Genomic DNA, 26,213 nt, shown 5'->3' on the forward strand with positions numbered 1-26,213 from the left:
AACGAAATAAATCTCACCTGACTACGCTTTTCCCATATGCCTCCAAACATTTCTTATACAGGTACTTATCTAAATGTGTTTTAAACATTGTAACGAGACTCGCATCCATCACTTGTTCTGGAAGTTCATTCCACACACCAACCACTCTCTGTGTGAAGAAATTGCTCCTCGTGTATTTTCATTTATTCACTTTCCAATGCACCTGTCATGTGTTTTCCCACTTAGTTAAATTTTGAAAGTCACATTGAAGCTTCAACACATCCTATTCACAGTATTTACTCCCACCCAGGTTTGTGACATCTGCAGATTTGTAAATATGATGCTTAGTTTCCTCATCCATGTTTGGAAGAAAAGTCTCCAAAGAGTTCAGGAATCGACTAAGAAGCATAGAATGCCTACAGTATGGAAACAGGCACTTCAGCCCAGCAAGTCCACACTGAACTTCCGAAGAGTAATCCATCCAGACAAATTCCCATTACTCACTATTCTACATTTAATGGTGACTAATGTACCTAACCAACGCATACCTGAACACTATGGCAATTTGAGTTGCCTAATTCACCTACCTGGCATATCTGTGGAAGGAAACCGGAGCACCCAGAGAAACACACCCTGACACTGGGGATATGAGCAATCTCTACACCGACAGTAGCTCGATGGTGGAATCAAACCCGGTTCTCTGGCGCTGTGAGGCAGCAGTGCTAACTACCGAGCTACCGTGCCGCCCCGACTTTCTGTGACAAAACTAGTGTTTTTGAGCTGGTTGCTACATCTTTAGTGTAAATTGATAATGCTCAGAGTTTCCTTGTTATAGTTGACAAATCTTTGTCACTATTGCTGCAATATTTTTAGCGCCCATATCTTTTGCAATATGTACTATCTTTAGTCATTTATTGATTTTACGTGAAATGAATTAAATTGCTTGAAGTCTGAAAGTTGTGATGCTTCGCAAATCAGCATGAGACCTAATTTAATTATCAACTAGGGATGTATACATAAACCCTGAAAAATTATGCACCTTTCCGTTTTGTTGTGATGTACTTGGCTTCCTCATTGTATAATTTTGGATTTTCTCCATCATTCAGAATTGGATGTGCAGTGGGTCCTGGTTTGCTTTTAACTATATATTGCCCGCTGCTTCCATCGTTTGGCATGCATGGAATCTTCCGTTGTACTTTCACCAAACGTATATAACATTAACCATCTGACTGGTGCTTCTCCTGACATGATAACCTGCATTTGGTCTGGAATTCCCAGCTTGTTGCTAATTGCAAAGCGCGAAGTGTGCTGCTTATGAGGTTATACATTGTGGTTGAACACATTTCCATACTACTGGTGACTCAACGATAATCAGCTTGGGTTTAGTTCGGGAAATTTCGCTCCTTAACTTATTGCACCCTATACTGAAGCTTATGTGAGTTTCAGGGATGACGTGACTGTCATTGGCCTTGACATCATCGCCACTTTTTCTTCAGAATAACAGTGATGAACATTAACCTATAAGGAATCAAGGAAAGCGAGACATAAAATTCTCCTCTCATTAGAGTCAAATATTTTCCGAAGAAAATATGTTGCAATTGTTGGAAATCAGTCACCTGAGCTCCATAATTTTGTCTGCATTATTCCTCACGATAGAGTCTCGATCCAAGCTACGTCCATGAAGTCCAATAATTCACTTCCTCCATCCGAAGATCCAAAATGTCAATGCTCAATTCTTATTGCTGAATGTTTAGCTGCATTCACAATTTATCTGGTCGTGACGAATTCCTTCTCAAATATTTTCTTCCTATTCATGTACTTCATTATCCAGATTTGAGCTGACATGCAACAAGGAACAATTTTGCTACACACGTGCCAGTTCAGGATAAATTTCTAACGATCTCCAACAAGAGGAATCTAATCAGATCCCTACTCAAATTCACTTGAATTCAAATCACTGAAATTACTAATATCAACACCATTGAACAAAAATTTAAATGGAATAGCGATATCAATACTAAGACTTAAGAAATTACCCGACTCTTTCAAAATTGTAGTGAATAACACAATTCCTGAATCCTCAAAGCCAATACATTATCTAAATGTTTGATTGTTTGATTGTCACATGTACCGACTTAAAGTGAAAAGCTTTGTTTATGAGCAGTATAAGCAGATGATAGTAAGCAAGAATCTGCAAATCATCAAAAGATTTAGACAGTGGCATACAGGTTACATTGTACAGGGTGTGCACTAGGCGAGATCAACATTAGCAAGATCAGCACGTTTTGAGGCTAGACAATCTATTCATCAGTTTAACACGGCTGGGAAGAAGCTGTTCCTTATCGTGGTGGTCAGTGTGGTTAGGCTTCTGTATCTTCTATCTGATGGAAGAGTTGTAGGAGATCATAGTCGTGGTGCAACGGAACTTTGTTGAAGTTGGAAGTCTATGCCACCGGCACAAGTCAGCAGTGTTGGCTTTCCTGTGAGAATGAGAGTCCAACAATAATCATGACACTATCCAAGGCAAAGAAGTCCCTTGATTTTCACCTAGTCGATAGTATTTACTGCCTCAAACCCCAATGGGCAGTGGCACCGGGATGCACCATTTGCAATATACACTACAGTTATTCTTGTAAACCCACGATCATTATCATCTACAACGGCAGGGGAACAGTTCCATGGGTATAAGACAATCCAGAAGGTTTTCTTCAAACCAAGCAGGAAGCCAAACTTGCCATGTGTTACCTTTCTAGAGTCATACAGCACAGAAACTCCCGCCTGTCCAATCAATCCATGGTGATCATAATCCCAAACTAAACTAGCCCTACCTAGTGGTAGAGGGGGTGATGGTAGCGTCACTTAAGATATATCCAGTCTGATACATGATTGGGCAAGGAGTAAAAGGATACAAATCCTTCAAAAATAGGTGACAGGTTTAGATACAGGATCTGGATAGGCACAGATTTGGAGGTCCGAATAGCCTGTTCCTGTGCTGCAATTTATTTTTGTCGTTTTCATCTTCCTCCTCCTGGCCCATATTCCTCCAAACGTTTCGTAATCGGGTACTTCTGCAAATGTCTTTTCAATGTTGTAACTGTGCCCATATTCAACACTGTCTCAGGAAGTCATTTCACATATAAACCAACCTTCCATTTATCTTTTTCGAAATTCTGGAAGCATTATGTGCACCTAAACCAAATTGACTGCAGCTGGTCAAGACGATATCTCACCAAGAGAGTTTCAAAATCAACTTGTGGTAGAAAATATATGTCCCCAAATCCAGTCCCAGCTGTTTTCCACGCGATTCCGATTTGAGGAATCCGTCATAGACTAGCGCACCTATTAACTTCACAAGGTCTTTCGACCATTGATAAGGCACATATCAGGAACACGATGGACTAATAACTACTTTCACGAATGCTTGTCGAAATAACAACATGCCAAAAAATGATATCATCCAGAATAAAGCAACCAGCATGATTGTCTCTCATTCACAACTAGTCATCATTATACAACTGACAGAGAGCTGAAACAGTGCATGATTTCTACATATGCTTTACATAAATTCAGCGAGTGTGCTTAGAAAGCACTTTCCAAACCGACGACAGTCACCTTCCAGAGAAACGAAGAGAAGTAGGGACGTGCAAACAACAGCACTTGCAATAACTTTCGTGTTGGGTATATTTCTCATCGTATGAACTATTAGTGGAAATGTATTCATTGAATACATTGACGGTTAAAATCCTTGATTGAGTTAAGGGCGAGAAGTTTGATTGCAGAATCAAAGCTAAACCAGAACTTAGGAGTCATACGACACCAGGTTCTAGTCAATCTGAAATCACAAAATTTCAGAGTTCTGTTCTTCCATCAGGTGAAGTGGAAGGAAGCACAAGCACAGAACTGACAGGCGTACAGATCACGAGACAGTACACATGTGGAGTGTCGATGTGCTAAATAACACATTTTGCAGATGATCAGAAGTGTCAGACAGGATGAGTAAAGTGTCAACAGCTGACTGGCAAGTGAAGGTATTATATTGATCTGATTAATTGAGGCAGAGAGATAACTACAAAAAGTAATAAAAATAAGATAGTGCTGGAGACATACCCAATGGCTGGAATAACACGATGGGCATAAGAGTCACATGCTGAGTGTCTACTCAAAGTAACAGGTAATCCAGAACTAGCTAAAGTAGTGGGATTCATAACAAACTATTGAGGTAGTAGTATCGAAAAAAATGGTAACACAAATTTTACAAACACAGAAGAGTATGTAGAGTTACATACAGTGTGACATGAATCTAAGAGCACAGCTGAGGCCGTTTCTCATGCCTATGGAACTTGATTATCAGATTTTCCTCGGCGGTTCTGCATTGTTGTGTCTCTTGAAGGCTGCTTTAGGGGCAATCCATTCACACCATTTGTACCATTTCTTGATCTCTCCGTCAAATGTTCCGTGCCTGTGTGTTTCTCTCCACTTTCTGCAGAGAAGCAGCGCTCTGAAAGCTTCTGAGTTAAAACAAACCTGCTGGGCTGTAACTAGGTGTCATATGACTTATGACCTCGACCTCCCCAGAACTCTTCCACACCAAACCAGAAGTTACTGAGTGAATGAGTAGCTCAAGAGGCTACATTCCGTGTGTTTTCTATCATTCGTGTGCTCTTATTGGAAAAATAAAATACAAAAGAAAGATGTGCTGAAAATTTTGAAAAGCAAAGGATAAATAAGTCCCCTGCACCAGAAGGGATATACCTAAGGTTACTATGCGAAGTGAGGGAAGGGATTGCTGAACATTTTGTGATAATCTCTGCATCCTCACTTTCCCCTAGAGGAGTGCCAGATGAATGAAGTGGGGCCAATGTTATCCCTTGTTCAATACAAGGAATAGGTATAACCCTGTAAATGGCAGACCAGTCAGTCTTACGTCAGTGATGGGCAAATTATTGCAGAGGATTCTGAGAGACAGGATTTTTGCATACTTGAGAAACTATAGTCTGATCAGAGATCGTCAGCATGGATTTGTGAGAGACAAATCACACCTCACAAGCCTTACTGAATTCTTTGCGGATGTAACAAAACACATTGACGAAAGTATGGTAGTTGATGTGATGTACACGGATTTTAGGACGGCTTTTGGGAAGGTTCCCATGGTAGGTTCATTCAAAAAGTTGGGATGCAGGGAGATTTGGCTGTCTGCATACAGAATTGGCTGGCCCATAGAAGAGTGAGGGTGGTAGCAGATGGAAGGTATTCAGCCTGGAGCTGGGTGACCAGTGGTGTTCTGTAGTGATCTGTTCTGAGACCTCTGCTCTTTGTAATTTTTATGATTGACTTGGATGATGAAGTGGAAGGGTCGATCGTAATTTGACGATAACGCAGACGACGTTGGAGTTGTGGAGAGTATGGAGGGCTGTTGTAGGTTGCAATGGGACAATGATAGATGTAGAACTGGGCTGACAAGTGGCAGATGGATTTCAAACTGGAAAAGTGTGAGGTGATTCATTTGGGAAGGTCAAACTTGAATACAAATTGCAGTTTTAAAGTTAGAATTCATTGCAGAGTTGAGGCACAGAGGGATCATGGGGTCCACGTCCTTAGATTCCCTCAAAGTTGCCACCCAAGTTGCTAGCATTGAGAAGAAGACAAATGGTGTGTAGGTTTTCATTAACAGGGGATTGAGTTCAAGAGCAGTGAGGTCGTGGTGCAGCTCTTTAGAGTACTGGTTAGACCACGCTTGAAATATCGTGTTCAGTTCTGGTTTCCTCATTACAGAAATGATGTGGACGTTTTAGAGAAAATGCAGAGGAGATTTACAAGGATGCTGCCTGGAATGGAGACCATGTCTTATGAGGAAAGTTTGAGAGAGTTGAGGCTTTTCTTATTGGAAAGAAGAAGACTGAGAGGTGACTTGATAGAATTGTACAAAATGATGAGAGGCATACATAGAGTGAACAGTCAGAGAAGAATAGAATGAAATAATAAACATCTAACACGAGAAACAATTGATGTTTAATGCTTGAACTGAGGCTAACAAAATATTTTCCTGAATTTCTTTGTCTAGTAATTATGTTTTTTTTCTTTTGGTTACATCTTTGTTCGCTTGTGTGAGTGGGGATTTTTAAAAAAGTAGAGAAGTTATAGAATCAACTTGCTACATTGTGCTGTTTCTTGAAAACAGTTTGAATACTCCAAATGTTGTATGCATTCCTTGATAGTTCAAAATACCAGTTGTGCATATTCTTTGTGTATCTGTGTAGTTTGGTCTGCAGTAGACACTGCCTATAATTTGTAATGACACTTCATCAATATTAATTCCAATTATGCCATATAGACTTAGATCGTGAAAGAGACATAGGGGAAGAGATGTAGTTTTCATTTTGATGCCGCACACTAGATTTTCATAATGGCCCTCCACAATCTAACAACAAATTGTTGGCTCTTTTGTACTTCAGACCTTTTATAGTTAAGTTGGAACTTAATTATTTGTTTGTCTCACTAATTTTCTGAACGCAAAATCCAAGTTATCAAGTCATGACTTGGAAATTTCAATTTTTATTGATACATTTGTTTTTGTATTGTTAAACGTTCTACGTGAGAATTTGTTTTTGTACTACCAACATTTCCTTATAATACGTGCCTAGTTGCACGATGAGATGAACAAAGTCGATTCCTCTTTTGGAGCTCTGTGTGATTGCCTCCGATTCCTCCTCAGGATGTCATATTTAAAGGTTCAACCACGTGGAGCATTTCGACCTTGAACATCAATGTGACCTTCCTCTATTAGTTCACAGTTTCAAATATATTGCTGTTGGTCTGGAGTCAAATGTAAACCAGACCAAGTAAGGATCATAGATCTTCTTCTCAAAAGAAGCGTTCATGAACCAGATTGAAGCTTATGTCAACATGCATTGGTTACATTGTCATTACACTACAGCCTATCATGATTGGATTCGATCCCATGTCCTCAGAAAATTAGCTTCGGCTCCTGGATCACTAGCTCAGTGACATTATCAATAGGTCACTACTTCGCACATTTAATGAAATTGCAGTCACTCTTGGATGTAAAACTGAGTTTGAAACATAATAATTCAGGGAAGGATTTATTGAAAAACAAAGGAAAGTGAAAAATCTCTATGCAAAAGGTAAAATTTCAGTCACGAATTCTAGCTGTGAGCCTATTCTTCTGGTTCCAAGCATACACATTTGGCATTAGTATGTATCAAACTATATTGGCACAGAATATCATTGATGGATATTTGCTTTAAATGTCGCTTAATAACGTATTTTACTTCTTTCTGAATGCGAAATAAAAACAGGAGATGTAGATGAACATTCCATATCTTGCTTTGTTCGATGACATCGTGTTTTTTTTTCACATTAGATTGTCTGTTCCACTGTAAATGCAAGGTCCGCATAAAGAGTCTAAGGGAGAAAACATATAATATCAATAACCAAAGCAAATAGGAATTGCTTGTTTTCGTTGATCCTTATCCCTGACACTTGGACACTTGTCAATTAATCTGTATATCCATATAGAAAAAATGGCATAGGGTCCCGTGTTATAGTCGTAAATCACTGGGTCTGGAAGAGAAAATCTGCTTTCAGGTCCCATGTACACCACACATGTGTCTGAACATGGTGTTTTAAGCAAATAATAAGAAGTTCACTAATTCCTCTGAAGCAAATTTTCGAGTGACAGAGCTACAGAGCATACAAATAACGCCCTTCCGTTAATTGATTCTATGCCAGTAAAAAACAAACAATTCTAATTTTCCCAGTCCCATTTACCAACATGTGCCTCTTGGAATTGTATACCTTGGTACTGCAAGTGCACTTCTTAGCAAGTAAAATGTTGTGAAGATGTGTATCTCAGCCAGACTTATAGGTGCTAAAGTATAGATTATCGCCTCACTGTATCTGATAAAAGGTAAAATCCTTCACCCAACTCTGAACTTGCTGCCTCTTCTTTGAAATCTATATTCCCCGTCATTTGTTTGTCCACGAAGGGGAAAAGGTTTCTTCCCACCATACTGTCTAGTCCCCTCATTGCGTTTGACTTCATAATCATTCAACTTCTCGATATCCTCTGTTTGAAGGAAAGCAAACATTGTCTATCAAACCTCTCTTCATAATTGAGGTAAAAATATGATTTTGGAACATGATTGGTAAGTAACGAATAGTATTTGCTTTAGTCCAAGTATTCCAAATACAAAGTTTAACTGCCTCATTCAACATATTTGATTGTGTTGAGTTAAAATGTCTATATACAAAACGGTGTCAAATTGAAAGCGAAATGACTATCGTTTAATGTACTGCACCCAGCTACAGATATGTACCACTTCTCTTTGTAACAGATCAAACATTGTAGAATCCTTATCAGAACTAAACACTCTATTTTCCTTCGTTACACACAGAAACATTATTCAGATTTTTGCACAATTCAGCAAAATTGCAAATAAGGAGAATTCATACCAATGTTTTCAGCTATAGTTGTGGGACCAAAACTTACACAACGCTGCAGTGTGGCATTCATTGTGATTTTATTTTTAGGGAGATTCGGAGTAACAACAATCTGTCTGAAGTGTTATTTCCCAACATCTAATAAGAATGACAGTCTCCCTGCACTCACCTCCTTTTGTTTGTCACGATGTCTCGAATCTGACAAGTAATAATTCTTGGCTCTGTCACCTAATGCAAAGGGAAATATCAGCATTTGTAATTTGCAGAATGAAATGCGTCTGCTACCGTTTAAAAACAGCAACAACAACAAAAAATAATCCAACTGCAATGTGTATGATTTCTATTAAAACACAGGGACACCACTTCTTACCTGCGAGTTGATTTGTGCAGCTCCATCTAGAATGTGTAGTTGATAAGATAAGGAGCAGAATCATTATAATAGAAGTTCCACAAAGCACGAAAAGGCAAATGTTACGTCCTGGTTCTGAAGAAGTACAAATGATAACATTAAAAGTTCCATCACTTGAGCTATCACACAATGGCAGAAAGTTTAGGGAAAGCCATGAACATCATTTTGAAACAATGAGTGATTGTAATTTATTAAGTCTCCACAGGATTCCTCAACAGTATTCTTATGACACAAACCATCAAAGTTTTTTTCTGAAATTGATTTCAGTTGCCACAAGTCTTGAAGTACCCATTTGAACGGATTGGCAAAGTATGATGCTCATCTGCTGAACGTGTTTGAAACTAATGTCAGTAAATGTCATTAACTTTCCATCATCAAAGTTTACAAATGATCAAAAATGTCTTCTCGATCTTGGATTAAACATTAAAATTCACACAACGCCAGATTATAGTGCAACAATTTTATTTGGAAATACTAGCATTCGAGGTGTTGCTTCTTCCTCAAGTATTCAGAAGGTATAACATCAGAAGACGCAATAGTTATAGCTAAATGAGTACAGTGTCATGGAGAAATAATGATACATTAAACAATTTTAGATCAAGTCTTTTACCTTTTATTATAGGATGTGTTGGTTTATACTCTTTGATACACAAATCCCAGAGCCTCTTTTAAATTACATTTTAATAGCATGATACTGTGAACTTTTGCTATAAATTCTGACTTATGATTCCGCCCCCACACAAGTTACCTGATGAAGGAGCAGCGCTCTGAAAGCCAGTATTTCCAAATAAACCTGTTTGAGTATAACCTGGTGTTGTGTGTTTTTTATCATTGTCCACCCTAGTCGAACATCTTCCCCGATAAATCTTGGATTTAATGAAATGACTCCCATTACATGAAGGTCGAAAGCTTACATGTCTAATGAAAGTATCTACTTCTTCTCTATTTGACAAATTCTTAGATCGATTCACTTTTGCAAGGAAGATTAAGGAAATCAGACCCCGGCATTAATTTAAGCCAATGGAGGGTAACAGTGATTCGAACGTTTGGGTTCACAAATTAATAAATATATTGATATTGCGATAGGAAGTGCAGATTAGTAATCACTAACTTCCAGTTGGAGATCATTCAAATTACGAGGAGCAGAAGCTGCCAAGCATCTCGGGACCACATAGCTTAATTCACATGTTGGGTACTGGAAAAATAAATTCGGATTAAAATGTTAAATAGGTGAAAAGTAAAGAACAGTCTTCAATTAATGAATATTTTACCAGAAAGTTGCTTCCTACAAAATAATGTCGGAAGGAAACTATGGCAAATAAAAAGTGGTGTGAAACATCGCAGAAATGCCTGGCATCGAAGTCACGTTTAGAGACAGGGACTTGACAGACTCAGGTAAGAAATCACAGCAAATATTATGCTAAACTGAATAGTGCTTGACAGAATGAAGTGCAAGATGTTAACGAAAAACAGCTGAGTTTGCAAGAAATAGAATAGTATATCTTTCTCTTCTGCTTTTATGATACATTTTTGAAAATTTTGGTATTGAGATTTTTTGCAGTAAACTTAGAAAAATGCTGGATTTTCCTGTCATTCATCAAAATTGGTCAGGTGAAGTCGTGAATGTACCTTCTCTGTATATACTTGCGTGCATGGTTTAAGAAAATGCACTTACGACTTTTGAGGTTGAGTGTTCGACACACAAACATAACTGCAATCAGTGTGCTTAGTTTGAACAATCAATATGCCACCTCAAAACTGGTGAGAATAGCTTATTTACCACCCAAAGTTAGTGCAACAAGTTGACACAAAGACGAGGTCATTATTAATGGATTGAAAGGAGTAATGAGTATGGTAAGTGTTGAGAAGAGAACTCTCACTAAATACGCCTATGTGTTTGCAGAATTCGCACAGAAAATTTATGTATGTAAAATCCATGCTGCTTGTATTCACGCAGGGGCTGAAATAAAGAAGCACGCTGTTGATATCCATGTTGAGTACAATGACATTTTTAAAAAGTGTATAGTAAGGAAAGTGGTATAAAATAAACAGACCTACAGTAGTTGAAACGTTTTGGAGTGCTGCATTGAAATTTAATGGCAGACAACTATCAAAATAACATAGAGAATGTTGAAAGAGAGCACACAGTATCTTGAAACATAAGGATAAAAATGAATAATGATTATCTCTACGTTATATTTGCAAAAGTTCAGGGAATATAATGCTGAAAAAGAAATTACCATTGCTGGTGGAAACAAACGTTGATTCAAAGATGTTAAAAGAAATAACAGCTGAGTTTGCAAGAAATCAAGTACACTCCTGCGTAATGAATTACAACAGCACTGGAATGAGAAAGATTGATCGTTTAACAAAAAATGCTCGGACCGTGAATATCAGGAGCTGTATTCCGTGGGTATTTCGAAAGTCATTAAATTAGACAAGTCCCCAGGGCCTGGTGTTATCCCCGGTTACTGAAGAAGGCAAGGGAAATGCTTGCTGAGAGCTTGACAAAGATCTTTATATCCTCTTTATCGAAAGGCGAGGTACCATAGGACAATCAAATACCCTGGATTAATCCTTCGTTCAAGAAGGGAAACTAGGATAACCCAGGAAGTTGTCGTCTGCTGTGCCTTAAGTCAGAGGTAGGGAAATTATTGGAGAAGATTGTTAGAAAGAGGAACTGTTGTAGATTGAAGTAAAATGAACTTATTTGGGATAGACAGAATGGCTTTATGCAGTGTACTTCCTGTCTTTAAAACTTGATATGTTTTTGTTTGAACAAGTGACAAAAGGCATTGATTATGGTAGGATAGTGGATTTTATCCACACGGACCTTTCCAAAACAATTGAGAAGGTTCCTCCTGCTACGTTAGTCAAGAAGGTCAAATAGGATCCAATCATAGTTAGTTTGCAATTCGTCAATAAAAATAAAAGCCTTGACCACAGAAAACAGGGGGTAGCTGCGGAGGGGTGACTGGTGATGTTCTACAAGGCTCATTGCTGAGTGTTCTGTTGTTTGTAGATGATTTGGATGAAAGTGTCAGTGGTTTGATTAGTGATGTTGTGGAAGATGCAGAAGTTGTTAAATTGTGGGTGTTAAGGAAGGATATATAAGAATGCAGCAGGATATGGTTCCACTGGAGGTTGGATAGAGAAATGGCAGACGGAGTTTAATACAAAGTAATGTGAGGTGATGCATTTTGAGATTTCAAATGATGGATGAAAATATACTGTAAATGGCCAGAACCCTCAGAACATTGATACACAGAGGGATCTTGGGTTTCTTGTCTATGGTTCGCTGAAAATTACATATCAAATGGATAAGATAGAAAAGAAAGCACTCGGCATCCTCGATTCATCGTCGGGGAATTGATTACAAAAGTTGACATATCATGCTGCAACTGTATAAGACGTCTATCAGGTCACAGACATTTGAATTACTGTGTGTAGATATAGTCTCCAAAAACACAAGAACGACGTGAAGACTCTGGAGACTGGACAGAGGAGATATAACAGAATTTGGCTGGATTGGAGTGCATTAACTATAAGGAGAGGTTGCACAATCTATGATTTTATTAGAGTGTCAGTGGTATTCAGTCGATATGATAGACTATACAAAGCTATGAGGGGAATAGGTCGGGTAAATTGTCGGAGTCTTTTTCAAAGAGTTCAAATTAAAAAATAAGAGCAGTGGATGCAAGCATATACAGAGGTGGATTGTTAAAAGGAGATGAGTGAGGCAGGTTTTGTACACAAAATGTATTAGTTTCCTGGAACGCATTGCCAGGTGAAGTGGGAGAAGCAAATACTGCAGCAAAGTTAAAGAGACATTTAGACAGACAAATGAACAGGACAGAAACTGTTTACATGCTACGTGCAAGCATATGGAATTAGTTTAGAATATCATTTTAGTCGGCACAGATATGGTGGGCTGAAGTGTCTGTGAAAGAATCATCGAGTCAGGGAGACCCATAGCAAGGAGACAGCCTCTTTCGCCTAAACTGATCCTTACTGCCCAAACCGTACATTCACGATATTATTTGTCATTTCCTGTTCTATGATCTAAGTGCATGATTGGTTTCCAAAAGAGATTCTTAAAATAAATGAGTTAGAAGATTCTGCAATATATTACAATATCGTGCATTTCTGTTTGCTGTACAATTGTATAATAATAATAAAGTGTTTTGAGTATTATAAATAGGTTGCAAAAACAAATATCTTGTTCAGAAGGAGAAAGATTCAGAAGCAGGTAGGTATCCTGCAGAAATCAATGTTTAGCAGTTGAAGAAAGTGCTATTACTCTCAGCATTGGATATCGATTTGTGGACAGGATTTACTCAAGATAGTGAGAAGTTAGAACATGATGCTGCGCTGAACTCCGGTTTTCCTGCTAAAGAAAAATGTCGTTAAACTTGAAAGGATGCAGAAATGATTATCAGGATGTTGCCGGGACTGGAGAGCTGAACGAGAGGGAGAGGCTGAACAAGCTGTGGTTAATTTACATGGAGCATCACAGGCTTAGAGGTGGCATTATAGAAGCTTCAACAATCATGAAAAGCATAGGCAGGGTGAATAGCTATGTTTTGTATCCCATGGTAGTCCAAAGCTAGAGGGCTAAGATTTAAAGTGAAAAGGGCAAGGTTTTAAGGGACCTGAGGGGCACTTTTCACGAAGAGGGTATTTCATGTATGGAAGGAGTTTCTATAGGATGTGGTGGAGGTTGACAATGTTTAAGAATATTTTAAAGGCATCTGGATGGGTACACGAATCGGAAGGGTTTAGAGGGTAGATATGCCCTCCCAACCTTTCTAATTCTGGAGCTACTGTACTCGTTCATTCCAAATGACTATACCTTTACTTACTCATGCGTGCAATTGCATTGATTGAGAAATTCCAACCTTTAAGGTCCTGCTTTTTAATCTGCAATCTAGCTACCTAAATTCAGTTGAAGTGGTCCCTGTAATTGAAATGTAGACTCTCTTTTCAATCCACAGATGCTGCCAGAACTGTTGATTAGCTCCAGTAGTTTATGTTATTGCTTCAGATTTCTAGCATCTGCAGTTCGCTGTTTGGTTTTAGCAGTTTTCTTATTGTTAGTTTCTCCCCAGCAATAGGTTAGCTTAACTGGCAGGATGACTGATTTGCGATGCAGAATGACAACGCTGAGTCATTTAAATTCCAGTATTGGTGAGTTTAGCATGAATATCCCATCTTCTGAACATCTCCCTTGGTTACAATCTGGTGACCCTCATGCTTATCGAGCAACAGCCATCTCTGTCTATGAAGAGAGTGGTCGTATTATCCTCTCGAGCTGTGGTTGTTTTACCTTACGTTGTATTGTTGTTATTGCATTAGGTAGCTGTAATCTCGGAACAAATCTAGCAGTTTATACTCATCCGAAATGCATAACAGAAAAGTAAAGATTAGATTTAACGTCGCAATGGAGACTCCTTGGCAGCAAAAAAAGAGACACATACCGCATACATTGATAGTGGGAGACATTGTATTAACAGGTGATAAGTGTTCTGTTATGGCAAAAATCAATCATGCTCCACGTTCATATGTCAGCTTGATTATGACGTGGATGATATAATCTCCTTAATGAGGAGAGGATATACTTGTAACATAGAAAGTTGATGAGGCTCATACTGGAGTCGGTCAGAATATCACACGAGGAAAGATTGTTTACAGTGAAGGATGATGCTACTCCTTTAACAATGTTATGTTGCCCTTGCCTTTTTTTCAGCGGGGTCACAGCCTCCGAAAGTCTAAATTGGAGGGATTCACGGCAAATTTGATTACAGCTAACAAAGAGTGCCTTATGCAAAAGTTTTTCAAGTTTGTAAAAACAAAAACTTGTACAATGAAAGAGAGGTGACCAGTTCTCCCATCTCTGCTTCACTCTGCTTTGGTTTGCACAGTAGCATTTTGAAGCTGCTGAACCCAAAGAAGCAGGTCCATGCTAACAATCTCTCTGACTTCTGTCCTGTAAGACCCTGTGTTTTCTTTTGCCTCTTCTACCAATGGGTGTTTATGGGGATATTTCAAGTATTTGGAACAGCAGCATAAAGTTGGGATCATGTTTTGGTTTTTTTGGATAGGTTCGGTGCTTTTGGTTTTTGTTCTCTTTTGTTTGGGTTTCCTGCGGCACTCATAGAAATAAGTTCTGCCGAGTTCCAACTGAGTGGTTTGAATAGCTGCATTACTCCTCCGAAATCCAGGTTACACCTTCTTAAAATCATTAGCAAAGTTAGGGTGTTGGTGATGTTCTTGGAATATTGTGAGACAGTCTGACGTGGTATAGAACAGATTAGACGCTCATCTGATATTTGTTGTATAGTTCCAAATTGTGATTAGGGTTGCTGGGCTCGAAGGCAGCGAATGGTAGTTGTTAATGTCTTTTATTCCGGGTATTGAATTCATTTGGTTTTAAATAGTCCTTGGAATTGCAATGACTCTCTCAGTTACCAAGAGTTTTCTGGGGTGCAAGTAACCTTGGGGGTTTTACAAAAGTTGATTAAAATTAAGCTGCTGAAATTAGCAGACAACTTAGAGTTGGAGATGCCTCCTTCTGTGAGGAAAGCGGAGATGATTACAGCAACAATTTGCTACAAAATGCAATCAGAATCTTTAGAGGTGGTGAAAATTCAGTTGAAATGAGGCAAATTAAAAGCAGAGGAAAGAGATAAGGAACAAATTTCTTTGGCAGAACAAAACGGAAGATAGAAGAGGAAAGGAAGAAAATGAGGGAGTTTGAATTTCAGAAATTGGCATTTGAACAGAAAGTCAGTTGAAAAGAATGAAAGTGAAGGTGGAAGGTAAGCATTTTGTGGAATTCAATGAAGATGAGCAAGACCACGGTACCCAAAGGCTTGTTGAAAAACTTTTCAAATATATTCAAGCATTGCACAAACTTGATGACAAGGACGTGGACAACTTTTTCAACTCACGTGAAAAGGTGGCTAAACAAATGCGTTGGTTAGTGACCATGTGGGTTTCGTTTATCCAAACAAAATGCATAAAGAGATCTGGTGAGTATTCGCATCACTATCAACAGAGATATCTGGAGCAGATGAGGATGTGAAATAAAAAACATATTAAGTGCCAGCTTGTGCCAGAAGTCTACGGATAACATTTCATGAATCTAAGAGTGACTGTTCAATCCAAAACTGAGTTTGAAAGGATCAAAAGATCTAATTTGACTAGGTGGACAAGGACATTAAAAATGGAGCAAACTGATGACGCTGTCAGAGAGAATTACTTTGGAGGAGTTCAAAAATTCACTTTCTGATGTTTTCAGAACTTACATGGAAGAGCAGAGAGTTTACACGCCAAATTCACAGCTGAAATATGCGATGATTATGAGTTGGTTCAAAATTAAAATTTGGCTTCCAGAATCAATTTCAATCCATTAGAGATAGAAATTGGGGAAAACAGAAATGCTCGCGTCGAACGGGGAAGGTAGCTCTCCGTGAAGAGCATAAGGATATCTGACCACATGTTAAAAAGGAAACCCTTGAAGGGAAAAAAGAAGTTAAAAAGCTCCAGTAATGTCACTGCAATAAACTAGGCCACGTGAAATCACAGTGGTGGTCAATTAGGAAAAGCACTGGGAGGGCAAATGTAGGAAAACAGGATAAGACAATGAACTTTGCTGGAGTGCTAATGGAAAGCACAGTGGAAGGTAGAAAGCCATACCAAAACGGACAACCTGGTCGAAGGTTGATTAATGAGGAAGAGCCAGATTTTATTAAACCAGATAACTGTGAAAGTAAAGATTACTTCTATAGGCCAAGAGCAGCAGTAAAGATACACCATGTTTGAAGATGCAGTATCTTCTCAATCTGTGATGCTGAAAGATGTGGAGATATGTACCTCGGAAGGACTACCGCCAGAAAAGACACTAGTAACAGAAATTCACGCTGAGAAAAGATGCACTTAATGATGTAATGTCACTATAAACTGTCCAATGGAAAAGTCATGGTAGAAGTCCTAGACAACTCTCAGCTCCAGTTTGTATTTGCTAATGACGCAGCTGGATCACAGGTAGGAGTGTTGCCTACTTTGGTTAAAAAGCCAAAGGCAACTGAACTAGTGCCGGACCGATATGGAAATTTTCCTCATTGTGTGGTATTGAGATCACAAAGTCACCAATTGAATGTTGAAGTGGATTTAACAGAGATACTGTTTGAAACACACCAGGGCCAGATAGCTGACAAAGACAAATATTGTTAGATTAGATTACTTACAGTGTGAAAACAGGCCCTTCAACCCAACAAGTCCACACCGACCCGCCAAAGCACAACACACTCCCCTACGTTTGACCCCTTCACCTAACGCTACGAGCAATTTAGCATGGCCAATCCACCTAACCTGCGCATTTTTGGACTGTGGGAGGAAACCGGAGCACCCAGAGGAAACCCACGCAGACACGGGAGAATGCGCAACCTCCACATGGTCAGTCGCCTGAGGCGGGAATTGAGCCCGTGTCTCTGGCAATATGAGGCAACAGTGCTAACCACTGTGTCACCGTGCCGCCCAGATACGTTAACAGAGTCACAGCAGAAAGCTGAAAAATTTCAGCAATTGTATCCAAAGACATGCACAGAAAAAATAATCCGAATGCATGCCTGCATGTTTTTATCTTAACTGTTACATCTTAATCATATATTCTGGAAGATGAGAAATGGGCAGAAGTTCATCAATTGTATTGCCAGCGAGTTATGGAAAGGAGGCAGTGCAAGTGGGGCATGAGCTGTCACTAGGGTGCTATTTATGAATGAGAAAATCTCAACTAAAATACAGCGACAATTTTCCTGTCCTGGACTGCACACGCACGTAATTGACCTCTTCCACGCGTGTCGTGAATGTCAGGGATTTGGAAAACAAATGGCGATAATAAAACCCGCACATTTATAAACTATTCCTGCATGGAGGAAGATTCATTCACAAGACTGTTATTGATTGCATAAAACTCTTACCTCAAACAAAACGTGTGAATCAGTATTTGTTAACATCAATGGATGTGCCTACTAGACTTCCAGAGGCCATTCCATTATGCAATTTCACAGCAAAAAGATTTGTAGAGGAGTTACTGAATTTTCTCATTAGATACGGATTTCCCACAGAGATATAATTATATTAAAGGTCAAACTTTACATCAAAATTATTCAACGAATTTATGAACAACTGAGGAATAAAACAGTTCAAATCCATCCAGAACCGCATGGAGCGCGAGAAATGTGGCATGAGCCATTAAACAGTGAGAGATTATAGTCAAGACTATCAGATGATTGGGATAAGGGAATCCCACTATTTGCAATCAAAGTAATCGACCAAATTCAGTCCAGTTGAGTTAGTTTTTTGGTATGAAGTGACAGGAAAACTGAAACTGAAAAGGAGAAATTGGTAATTCAGAATTCAGAGACCACACATTGGACTATGTGTCAAACTTTCATGAATGATTAAATAGAGCGGGGGAGTTGTCTAGACAATTTTTAAAGGTACAGCAGAATACAATGAAACCTGATGCAGACAAGAAATAAGAAATTCACAACTATGTGATCGGCAGTCATGTTATTTTACTTCCAGTGATAGGTGAACCTTTAAAAGCAAGGTTTCATTGATTTCATTAAGTGAAAAGGAAATTGATTGCGGTGAACTATTTGATGGTGACTCCAGACAGAAAGAAATCTCACAGAGTGTGTGATGTGACTATGCCCAAAAAGTATTTTGACAGCGAGGTAAAGCAAAATGAGACTGTGTTATAGAACAATACAGCACAGAACAGGCCCTTCGGCCCACGATGTTGTGCCGAACCTCTATCCTAGATTAAGCAGCCATCCATGTACCTATCCAAATGCCGCTTAAAGGTGGCCAATGATTCTGACTCTACCACTCCCACGAGCAGTTCATTCCATGCCCCCACCACTCTCTGGGTAAAGAACCCACCCCTGACATCTCCCCTATACCTTCCACCCTTCACCTTAAATTTATGTCCCCTTGTAACACTCTGTTGTACTGGGGAAAAAGATTCTGACTGTCTACTCTATCTATTCCTCTGATCATCTTATAAACCTCTATCAAGTCACCCCTCATTCTTCGCCGTTCCAATGAGAAAAGGCCGAGAACTCTCAACCTATCCTCATACGACCTATTCTCCATTCCAGGCAACATCCTGGTAAATCTTCTCTGCACACTCTCCAAAGCTTCCACACCTTTCCTAAAGTGAGGCGACCAGAACTGCACACAGTACACCAAATGTGTCCGAACCAAAGTCCTGTACAGCTGCAACATCACTTCACGACTCTTGAATTCAATCCCTCTGCTAATGAACGATAATACACCATAGGCCTTCTTACAAACTCTATTCACCTGAGTGGCAACTTTCAAAGATCTATGTACATAGACCCCAATATCCCTCTGTTCCTCCACCTGACTAAGAACCCTACCATTAACCCTGTATTCCGCATTCTTATTTGTTCTTCGAAAATGGACAACCTCACACTTGGCAGGGTTGAACTCCATTTACCACTCCTCAGCCCAGCTCTGCATCATATCTAAGTCCCTTTGCAAACGACAAATGCCCTCCTGACTGTCCACAACTCCACCTATCTTCGTATCATCTGCAAATTTACTGACCCACCCTTCGACTCCCTCATCCAAGTCATTAATAAAAATTACAAACAGCAGAGGACCTAGAACTGATCCCTGCGGAACTGCACTTGTAACTGGGCTCCAGGCAGAATAGTTACCATCTACCACCACTCTCTGACTTCGACCGGTTAGCCAGTTTTCTATCCAATTGGCCAAATTTCCCTCTATCCCATGCCTCCTGACTTTCCGCATAAGCCTACCATGGGGAACCTTATCAAATGCCTTACTAAAATCCATGCACACTACATCCACTGCTCTACCCTCATCCACATGCTTGGTCACCTCCTCGAAGAATTCAATAAGACTTGTAAGGCAAGACCTACCCTTCACAAATCCTTGCTGGCTATCCCTAATCAAGCAGTATCTTTCCAGATACTCATAAATCCTATCCCTCTGTACCCTTTCCATTACTTTGCCTACCACAGAAGTAAGACTAACTGGCCTGTAATTCCCGGGGTTATCCCTATTCCCTTTTTTGAACGGGAGCACAACATTCGCTACTCTCCAGTCCCCTGATACCACCCCCGTTGACAGTGAAGACGAGAAGATGATTGCCAACGTTATTGCAATTTCCTCTCTTGCTTCCCACATAATCCTAGGATATGTCCCGTCAGGCCCGGGGGGACTTGTCTATCCTCAAGTTGTTCAAAATGTCCAACACATCGTCCTTCCTAACAAGTATCTCTTCTAGCTTACCAGTCCGTTTCACACTCTCCTCTTCAACAATACGGTTCCTCTCATTCGTAAATACTGAAGAGAAGTACTTGTTCAAGATCTCTCCTATCTCTTCCGACTCAATACACAATCTCCCACTACTGTCCTTGATCGGACCTGCCCGCGTTCTCGTCATTCTCAGGTTTTTCACATACGCATAAAATGCCTTGGGGTTATCCTTGATCCTATCCGCCAAGGATTTTTCATGCCCTCTCTTTGCTCTCCTAATCCCTTTCTTCAGGTCCCTTCTGGCTATCCTGTATCCCTCCACTGCTCTGTCTGAACCCTGTTTCCTCAACATTATGTAAGCCTCCTTCTTCCTCTTTACTAGACATTCAACCTCCCTCGTCAACCAAGGCTCCCTCACACGACCATTTCTTTCCTGCCTGATAGGTACATACATATCAAGACAGAGTTAATAACCAAGTCAAGAGGACTCTGAATTCGGCATTCCTCAAATTAAATTGGAAAGTGAGGAGGTTGTCAAAAGTTAGGATAAATTATTGAGTTACCTTCCCGAAAAAAATCGAAATGTCCTGAGAGAGTTATTACTATCACATGGGTAGGTATGTGGAAATAAGATGGGCAGTACTAAGCTAATTATGCATGATATCGATCCAGGAAGCGCAGTTCTGATTAAGCAAAATCCTTACAGGCATTAGACTGTAAAGTTGGCACAGATTGAATGTACGGTCGAAGGTGACATAATCGGTGACAGCTACAATGACTGGAGTTCACACATTGCAATTTTGCCAAAACCAAGTGGCACTAAATGGTTATGTGTGGACTGTCGCAAAGTAAATGCAGTTTGAAAGATTGATGTATGCATGATACCCCGATTGGAAGAGAAGGAGGGGTAAGCAACATATATTTCTAACTTGGATTGGCACAGAGAATACTATCAGGTACCTTCGTTCGAAAGGATGAAGTCAATTTCGGATATTATAGCGCCGAATGGACTGTATCAGTTTAAATGCATGTTCTTTTGTATGAAAAATGCGCCAGCACCGCTTTAGAGATTAATCAATGCTGGATTACCCTATGGTGCCGTATATATGGATGTCCTGGTGATTTTTGGTCATTCATGGAAGGAAAATTTGAAACATTTATCAGACTTGTTTGATCGACTTCGGGAGGCAGGCTTAGTGATAAAGCTGTGTGAACTCCAGTCATTGTAACTGTCACCGATTATGTCACCTTCGACCGTACGTTCAATCTGTGCCAACTTTACAGTCTAATGCCTGTAAGGATTTTGCTTAATCAGAACAGCGCTTCCTGGATTGAATTTGCTAAAACCCAAGTAACCTTCCTAGGCCATGTTATTGGACGTAGACAAATGGCCCCCCTGAATTCAAAATCAAAGGTGATTGGGGAGTTTTCATTACCATTAGCAAAAATGAAACAATCCTACAGTTCCTGGATTTCAGTGAGTTTTGTCAAAACTTTGTACAGAATTTTAGCAGTGTGGCCTCTCCATTCACTGAATTGCTAAAAAAAAGCAATATATTTCAGTGGACAGCAGACTGTCAGAAGGTGTTGGACAGCCTGAAAGCTGCGTTAACCACTCCCCCAGAATTAGCCACATCTAATTACGCAAAACAATTCAAGTTGGCTATCGATGCAAGTACAGTGGGCGTCGTTGCTGTACTCTCACAGGAAGACAAGAAGATAGAAAGACATGTCGGGTATTTCTCCAGGAAGTTGAACATTCGTCACAAGAAATTGTCGACAGTTGAGATGGAGGCCTTGAGCTTGGTGTCGGAGTTACAACATTTCAATATTTCTGTTACTAGTAATGCATGTGAGACAATCATGTACACTGACCATAACCAATTGAAGTTTATGGAGAAATTGAAGGTCAAAAATGCCAGACATTTTAGATGGAGCTTCTTGTTACAGCCATTCAATTTGAAAATTGTGCATGTGGGAAGAGGAGAAAGCGTGATTGCTGACGAAATGTCGAGACTTTAATGAGAAACAGAATTGTTCAGTGGGAGAAGTACAGCAGACGGAACAGAATGAAGTTGTGCATGTTTCCATGTTTACAGTCAATGTAATGAATATGTATGTTGTACGGTAAGAACAATTTAAGGTTCAGCAGTTCTAAAATGAAGCCATCTTTGGATATTGATTGTTCTTACTTTTTTTGGGGGGATTGGCGTGTATTGCGATGTTGCTTCTTTAACAAGGTTATGTTGCCTTTGTTTTTTTTATTCACGGAGGTTGTAAAATACACAGATTCCAAAAAGTCTATGTTGAAAGGTTTTAGGGCCAATTCGATTATCGCGAACAGGTACTTTGTCAGGCAAAATACTTTCAAAGTTTAAAAATATCTTCTACAATGAAAAGGCAGTGACCAGCTCTCCCAACTCTCCTTAACTCTGATTTGGTTTGGTTTTAGCACAGCAGTGATTTGAAGCTGCTCGATCCAAGGAAGCAGATCCACGCTGACCCTTTCTCTCACTTCTCTCCTGTAAGACTCTGTGTTTGATATTACATTTGTACCAAGGGGTATTCATCGGGGTTCTTATAAGTATTTGGAACAGCAGCATTAAATTGTGATAATCTGTAGGGCTTTCGGACATGTTAGGTTATTCTGAATTCTGTTCCCTTTTATTTGTATTTCATTCAGCAGATTTGTAAATAAATTCTGTTTTCTTTTAAAAAAATAACTTGGTTTGATCATCTGCATCACACCTGAAAAACCCACATTACACTTAAGTAAAACCACTTGAAAAGTTAGGGTCTGGGCCAACCTTCTTGAAATGTTTTGAGGTTGTCTGACCTCGTCCATGACAAATGGAACTGTATTGAATGAGTTCAGAAGAATGACTGATCTACAATAATGCCCTAGGCAAAGTATACGAAGTAAAAGTGTTTCCCCTGTTTATTTACACCTACAACAGGGGTCAAAGTCTGAGTATAGGGTATAGGATATTAAGATAGCGATTATGATGCAGTTCTTCCTGGACTTTAACAATCAACTAGTTAAATACTCTACCAGGGATGAGTCTGAACGTTGGATCACAAAGAATACGTTTGATCGATGTATTCTTTTAAATATTCAAGCCAGCAAGAAGTACAGAGAGGATGTGGGAAAATGGTGAAGAGATAGATGATTAGCCTTTATCTTACTTGGTCAAAGAACAGACATATCTGACCCAGAAGCGTAAGGTTTTTATATTGGATATCAGGCCATAACTGAGAAATGATCGAATGTTATGTAAAAGAATAACACCATCACATCGACTACCCATGGCCTTAAACCAAAAATGAATTGGCGACTGTTCCAGTTAATTAAAGACGGGAAAAATGATCAGACTTCAATTACACTACATTACTTTTGTCCATCTTAGGGGATAATGCCAACATTAATCTATGAACAACTGGCACTATTGAAACACTCCACACGTGACATCGAACTAGAAGACATTTGCAGACAGGAAAGTGAAAGGCAATGATTAGGAATGGGGCCAAATGAAAATGCCAGAATTTAGCTTGGAATTGGTTAATTAGATGACAATGTGGCAAACAAATGGATGATGATACTGTCTTTTCCTGCATTCCTCAGACTTGTTTAGATTAAGAGTTGTACATTCTTAATTAAATTATCAACCTTGATTAAATTATCAACTTGAAACTCCTGTGGTATATTATTCGATGTAACCACAGCAGTGCAATTATCATTTTACATATTTATTTTAAGAATGAATATGAAATCAAAAGAATGTCACGACACCGGGTTACAGTCCAATGCGTTTATTTGGGGTAGGGATTTACATATTGATAAATCTAAACCTGCGCCTTCAATCGAATTGATTAAAGACTTAATAGCCATCTATGTATGGACAATACATTCACGAAAGTTATATGACCTTTTGATCTTTTATTATACATTATGTGTCCGATGTATTTCATTAGCCGCCTGATGAAAGAGCGGCAGGGTTGGGGGGGGCGGGGGGTGAAGGAGGGGGGTGGTGGCTCCAAAAGTTTGCAGTATCAAGTAAACCTTTTGAACACTAATCCGATGTCGTCGGATATTTGACCTTGTCCACCCTAGTCCAACACCATTCCCTCACGTAATGGATATAAATGAACTGGTGAATGTTGAAAATGATTTGCTAAGTGGAATCGGGCATATAATACTTTGCAATTGTCTGACTGGGATTTTTGTTTTCTTTCCGGAATTGAAAACAGTTTTGTGATTTTGGCAGAGTTCTTCAGATTATTTATGAACTATTATTTAATAGGAACTAATAAGGAAAGATCTTTCCATGTTTAAATCTGCCCAAATCTCGACTCCAATGCATGTACATCAGTTACAAAGGTAACCAATAAGGATCTTTTCGGAAATTTTCTTTACTCACGTGGAGCTTAAAATGTACACATCTCGAGAACAACATTAATTAGAGGAACAAGCACTGAATCACCAAAAAGTAACACAAACGGATAAAAAGAAAAGTAAGGGAAAAATAGCCATTGATTGTGAAGATAATTCCGAAATATTTGTCAGAAGTTTTCACAGAGCAGGACCGCAGAATTGATCTGTTTGTTGAAATCTGTTGTTTTAGAATTTTGGACGCGTTGGAATAGACAAAGCCACAGAGATGTAGGGTGAAAAAACGCCATGAGCAGGATTTTTAATTTAATCTTTGAAAGTATAAAAAGAACCTTGCCTTCAACTGTGCACGTGTGTCCTAGATGCACAGATGAATGCAACCATTTAGAAAGGAAGATAAACGCTACAGAATGGCAAGAAAGTAAATGAAATGATAATTGGTCATTAACATTGAAAGAAAGCGATTTTTGATATACAAGCAGCTGTTACTAATATTCAAATATTTCATCGGAATTAAATAAAAAACAAACTGATAACATAAGTTGTTACCTGTCCGATGTGAGTAATTTTCACTGATAAGATTTACAGTTGAGTTGATTTGAATTGAGCAAGTACATTCAAACCAATTGCTGTGCTTGTTTGCTTTGAATCTGATTTGACTGCTGACACTGTAAACCCCGGCAAGAATTATTACTTCGGTATCACGCCATTCCTCGTTATTCTGTGATGAAACATTCCAGCGAATGGTGAGATAATTAGTGGGCACGCTGCTCACAAAGCACATCAATCTGATACCTTGCTGTGAATGAATTTCATCTGATGGTGAATGCAAGAGTGTTATGGTTGGCGAACCTGCAGAGATTTGTATGTAAGACATATGTAAAATCAATATAAATATATGTGCATTTACAGTAAAGTGATATAAAACAAGTTTCATTCTTACCTAAAATAAATAATTCAGATCCATTACCAAATATGAAGGGTGTTCCACTAAATGTCTTGGCAGCACAGTAGTAAATGCCTGAATCATTTCTTTGAATATCATCAATTACAAGAGTATAAGTAGTCTCTTCTTCATTAATCTCTCCTGAAAATCTTCCATTGTTACGGATAAGCTTTATCACGGTGAAAACGAGTTGTATATGTTTTCCTGGCTGATATTTATACCAGTGAACAGCTCCAGCTGTGAGCCATCCGGTGTGGCAATGCATTTTACATGTACTTCCAATTGAGGCGGTTTGAATGATTGGAGTCTGCGGGTACACTGCCTGAGAGACAATAACTGAAAAACAGGATATGTCATGTGAATTTCTTGTGAAATAGGAAATTATGAACAATTATAGATCAAAATCTTCCGGACAATTAAGACTGCCTTCAGTGTTGTTTATCTTGTATACGTGGAAATGTGGTTGTCCCCCTTTCACACCACAAGATTCCACAAATAAAAGGACGATGAAAGAATCAGCTAATCTCGTTTTGTGATATCACTGAAAGATGCATATTGTCTTTAGGCGGTGTAGTGCTTTCAAACGTGCCTGACATATTAGAACATTTGACCTAATTGTAATAGATTAACAACAGTCAAGTTTTTAACACAATGTTAGTATTAAACACTGACAGTCAGAACTTGCCGCATGATATTTTTTTTCCCGTGAT

The 26,213-nt window shown here is 39.1% G+C and overlaps 1 protein-coding gene across 1 annotated transcript; it reads right to left on the bottom strand.

Moving 5' to 3' along the window:
- Nucleotides 1-6,922: 6,922 nt before the first annotated feature.
- Nucleotides 6,923-25,768, bottom strand: LOC140453913 (immunoglobulin gamma-1 heavy chain-like). Its single transcript, XM_072548768.1, has 5 exons — nt 25,501-25,768; nt 25,107-25,409; nt 8,810-8,923; nt 8,609-8,667; nt 6,923-7,401 (listed from the first exon to the last, which is right to left on the bottom strand). The coding sequence occupies exons 1-5, from the start codon at nt 25,766-25,768 to the stop codon at nt 7,357-7,359; spliced, it is 789 nt and encodes a 262-aa protein (XP_072404869.1). The 3' UTR covers nt 6,923-7,356.
- Nucleotides 25,769-26,213: the final 445 nt, after the last annotated feature.

This window comes from Chiloscyllium punctatum, chromosome 28 (assembly GCF_047496795.1).
Source record: "Chiloscyllium punctatum isolate Juve2018m chromosome 28, sChiPun1.3, whole genome shotgun sequence".
NCBI lineage: Eukaryota > Metazoa > Chordata > Chondrichthyes > Orectolobiformes > Hemiscylliidae > Chiloscyllium > Chiloscyllium punctatum.